Here is a 5,000-nt window from a genome sequence, read left to right on the forward strand (position 1 = left end):
TGGTATTTTTGAAAAAAAACTGTAAATATTATTGCCACTTCTTTTTCAGTCCCATCTGGCATAAAAAGGCAAAAATTGTTCATGAAGACTGTGTTAAGGGCACTAGAAGACCTTAGCCCAAATTAGGTCTCTTGGCAGGTGAATGATTTGACAACGGAGGAGTGTAACTTGTTGTAGAAGAATTCTAATAACTATCATTGTTCTCCTCCCATTTCTTGCTGTAACACAAAAAAGATTATAAAAAAATCTGAAGTGCTAGGATAATAGGAATATTTTTAATACTGTAATCACGATCCCAATCTTTTGAAATTGCACCATAGCTTTAAAATTGTTTTGCGCACTCTTTTCTTCAAAATAAAAGTATCTCCATAGAGCCTTTACTTTTGGAGATGGCCTGCTTTGGAGGAGACAATGTTCAAATTATTGCCATATGCAAACCAGTAAGTTCAGTCTTCCATTTCCCTAGCTTCCAGTTTAGTGCAAGCATTCAGGAACTGTCTAGTTGTTCAAGATCTATAAAGTTACTACGTGAACTTTATTCTCTGCAGGTAACTTACAACCCTCTTTGAAGACGGTTAAGGCACCAGAACACTTCAAGGAGGACAGTTCAGAAGCTTCAAGTCAGGAGGAAGGTAGTTGTGTACTCAAAGGTGGTTCTTCTCTGAGAAATTTTGCCACACTCAGTTCTGGAAATCATGCAGTTGACTGATTTTCTTCATTGGTACAAAGCTGAGAGATTTGAATGAAATCTGCTATGTAAATGAAGAATTTTTGTATACTTTCAGCAGTTTCCTTAGGAGGTTGCTGTATAATCCAAGGAGTGGGAGTGTTCATAGACAGCTCAGAGGCAGAAGTTCACAGCTGTGTTGAGCAACCAGGAAGATACACTTTACAATTCACTTGAGCCAAGATTGTTTGTAGCTTTTCATGTCTTTACCTATTCTTCAGTTACCAGGGTTAGAAGTTGAGTGCAGCATTTCAAGAATTGCAGACTGTTTTGCATTAAATGTGCCAAATCTGTCTAGCTTTTAGTTTTACTCAGAAAGAATGTTCAGGTTTTCCTCTTCTTATTATTAACCTATGCTGTTTTTATACTCTGGACTGTTAATAAGGACTGTTTGGGACTGTAGTGAGTCATGATTACAGTCTGAAAGCTGGTGTTTTCCAAATACCTCAAAAACAGTTCACGTGTGGAAGCAGCAGCCTAGTGGCTGGTCAGTAATTTCATTTTGAAAGGAATGGCAAGCCAGTTTTGCATTGCTTTCCGTAGCGAACAAGTATAAGCTTCTGCTAGGTGGAAAGGATGAGAAATGGGACTGATAGGTGAACATGGACCACTGAACACTTACACTAGCTTTCACAGAGTGACACCACTTTTATCCTGTTAAACATTAATAACTAATAAGAAGCTTGCGGAGGATCTTATGTGCAAACAGTAATCCGCATATGCAGTTCAGACAGCTTTTTCTTATTTAAAAAAATCATTACCATATTCTTCTTTAGAGTTCAGAATGCACCAAGTAAATTTACAATATATTTGGAAGTTGCTCAAATAGTGTTTTATATACTGTCCTTAAGAAAAAAATCTGTTCACCTGATGAAACTACAAATGCATTTCAGAACACCTTTTGTGCCATTTTAGTGAAGTGCTACCAGAAGTTTAAAAATTGTGATTTTTTTTTTTTTTTTTTCCCCCCAAATCATGATTTGGACTTATGTGTAGCATTGAGAGGAGTTCAGGCAAAGTGATAGCTACCAAGAAGGTTAAGATCATCAAGAGTTGGAATCAAGAAAAGTTGCTTTTGTTAAAATTTAACGGTTGCCTTAAAGAAAAGGGTAGACCATGTCTCTAAAGTTCTTGTTTCTTGTTTGAAGCAGTGTCTCTTTTTATGTCAAATGTAATTTGCAAAGCTTTACTTGCATAGTGAATTTTGAGGTTCAGAACGCAATACTTCTGTGTAAGACTTGTCTTCATTCACTATTCAGAATGTGTGACAGTTTTGAGATGAATTTCAGCAGTTCAGAAAAAAATACAAAATTCTGTACTTTTCTGACTGAATCCTTTCTTCTCTCTCCATTCTTTCATACCGGGTGATACTCAGTCACGCATTTAGTCCTTATGATTAAATATAGAGGTGAGCAAACATAAACGGTTGTTATAGTTCCTAGTTTTCTGTTTCATTCTTCTGTGAAATGGAAGGTAAAGAGTCTTGATTATACTGTCTATACAAACTGATCTCTCCTCTATGCAACACACCTGTTAATTTCAGCACTGTAAATTAAGCCTAGCCTATTTAACGGAAATGTCTTCTGCTACGTGTCTGGTAGTGATGGAAAGATGAATTTGTTGGATTGATCTAAAAGAGGAAATAGGAATTGCTGTTGAAATTCTGCTTTGTTTATTTTTTTCCAGATGTAATGCAACACACAGCAGTTCACAAGAAACATAATGGAAAAAGTCCTGTTGCCAAGTAGGTACTAGGATGTAACATGACCATGCTACATTTCTGAACTTCATTTGTCAGTGCTTTGAGAGTATGTGTTTCCTTCTAGATTAAAGCTTGTTTGTGAAGTTTTTGTTTGGTTCGGGTGGGGTGTTCTTGTTTTATTTTTTGTTGTTTGGGGGGGTGTTATTAACTTAATCTGTATTAGAAAAATATTTCAAAAGCTCCTATTTCTGTATCTGTAGGTCTAGGTCATTTGGAACTCTCCCCCAGATTTTGTGAATTTTCCCTACTTGCGTTTATATTTCGATTTGTGTTTATAAGCTGAGTAACATAATTTCCGGTGCTGTTGATTTTAAGCTTTTCTTCAGTAGCTTCAAAGATGACCTTATAGGAGAAGGTAGTCCATTCTTTCCCTGCGTAGTAGCAAAAGCATGTATACCTTGCTGGTTTACGTCCATTGTAAGTGGAAGCACTTCTTAACCATATTAAAGTAGTTTATATATGCTTTCAGATATATGAAGTATGTAATGTGAATTCACCCATTAATGTATTTTGACCAGAAACTTTGGATATATTTGCACATAGTTCTGCAATATTTCAACTATATTAAGAGAAAAAATGGATACAAAATTTATTGTGGTTTACAGTTTTGTTCTGTGTTGTTTTATCTGTAAAACTTATTTATCTCAGGGTGGGAAAATTACCTGGATTTAGAATATAAACATAGCACAAAACAATGTTGGTTAACATTGTTAACAGACAAGATTCTTGTGAAATTAGCAATTGAACAACTTAGTGGTTTGTTTCTGTTTTGTTTTTTAACCTTCCTACTTACTCTCAACTTGGATTTCTTCAAGAAGAGAATGTCATCTTGACAAAATCTCTGATTATACCAGTGGATATACAGCCTACTATGAAGTCGTAAGAGCAGGATCCAAACTTACTAGCGTATAGTTACTAATAAAAAATTTGTCTTTTTCTTATTCATTATATAACAAAGTATACTAAAGCTGACTGTAGTTTAGGATCTATCTTCCAGGTAGGAAAGACAGGGACAGGCCTTTCCACAAACTTCCTTGGTAGAAACTCCTTTTTCTAGCTATTATTTTCTGTTTATTTAAGAGGGGAAAATGTGTTTACTACTTGACTGCTAGAGGTCTGTTAGTCCCCTCCTGTCCGTGTTATGTATCTGTCATCTTAAAATCTGTGCCTGTTATTTATGGGTTCTGAAGAAATGGCACTGAATAAAACTCTTCTCTTTTAAGTATGTATAAAACTGTCTAGAGTCAAGAGCAGTTTATCTCAAATAGCATTGGTACATTTTAGGAAAATTTGTACATTACATCTGTCTACCTTTTGTTTTTATTCAGTATGGCAGTCTTACTCTTGAAAAGGTCCAAAAATTTACTGGTAGGAATAAGGTCGGACATACGAAATAAAAAATTTAGTAGTATCACAGCTTACATGAAAAGACTGTAAATTTGGCAGCAGATTCACTTAACTCCATTCGGCAGAAGTTTCTAAAGTGACCTTGCTTATATCTCTGCAGTCATGGGCTCATGCCTGTATTTTGGGACCTTCTTGGGTTCTCACCATTTTCTTAAAGTTTTTTTTTAACATTCTATTGTACATCTTTTAAGTAGTTTGAGCACTTAATTTCGAGAGGTATTTGGTAAGTAGCTACTGGAACTTCAGCATGTCTTATGCTTTGGAGCGAGCTAGATTTCTGCCATCATGGGAACTGAGTAACATTTCATATTGCAGTAACCTTCATGAAGCAGCTTGCCAACAGCCCTGAATTTAAAGGCACTTTCAATTATCAGCATAAGTATTTTGATAAGAATTTAAAAGTGTTAACTCTTTTTGTTAACTCTTCTCTCTGCATCCAGTCAGTAGTAGGGCGTGGTTTTGTACAGTAGATGAAAAGCTTATAGGTCCATGTGCCCTACTGACTCTGTCAGAACCCTGACTGTTTTTCCAGCAGTCTTTGTTGACCAGTGCTCTCGGACCTAGTTAAATATTGCTTCTGATCAGCTGCTGTTAAGAGAAGCTTCTGTGGAAGGCATTATAAGGTCCAAAGTAAATGCCATGTGCAACTCCCTTTCCCAGCACTACTCAAAACTAGCAATCCTGAAGGTAAAAATGCAAAGCGAGATAACTATTTTGAAATTCAAATAAACACAGCTGCAGTATGATCTGTAAGTAGCCATGCGTTCCTTTTCTTAAATGTCTCATGAATTCTGAAATAGGGATTACAAAGTAATTCCAGCTTTGTCATTAACGATAAGGAAGAAAGAAGATTAATCCAGAATACACTTCTATCTGGAAAATTTCCCCACGTCTGGTATGAAGAAAGCAAACATGCAGAAATATCCATGGAAACTCTTCTCTCAAGTACTGTTTTCTACAAATTCTGTTGTTCTGAATTTTGCATCAAATTATAGTAGACAAATGGAAAAAGGAACTCCAATTATGTTCAGATCATTAGTATAACTTCAGAGCACAAGAACTCCTGTAATTTACATCTCTTAAATCTCTTGAGCATTTCTAGGG

The 5,000-nt window shown here is 35.8% G+C and overlaps 1 protein-coding gene across 3 annotated transcripts in view; it reads left to right on the forward strand.

The window, feature by feature from the left end:
* The window catches only part of ZCCHC2 (zinc finger, CCHC domain containing 2), a 28,461-nt gene that overhangs the window by 14,302 nt on the left and 9,159 nt on the right, over window positions 1-5,000 (forward strand). For 2 of the 3 annotated variants that reach the window (XM_009326689.1, XM_009326690.1), the window contains exons 6-7: window positions 549-632; window positions 2,414-2,471. In XM_009326689.1, the coding sequence (XP_009324964.1) occupies window positions 549-632; window positions 2,414-2,471 (142 nt within the window). The remainder of the gene's footprint in view (window positions 1-548; window positions 633-2,413; window positions 2,472-5,000) is intronic. The other variant, XM_009326691.1, reaches the window with a different exon arrangement.

Source organism: Pygoscelis adeliae, unplaced genomic scaffold (genome assembly GCF_000699105.1).
Source record: "Pygoscelis adeliae isolate BGI_AS28 unplaced genomic scaffold, ASM69910v1 Scaffold6, whole genome shotgun sequence".
Lineage (NCBI taxonomy): Eukaryota > Metazoa > Chordata > Aves > Sphenisciformes > Spheniscidae > Pygoscelis > Pygoscelis adeliae.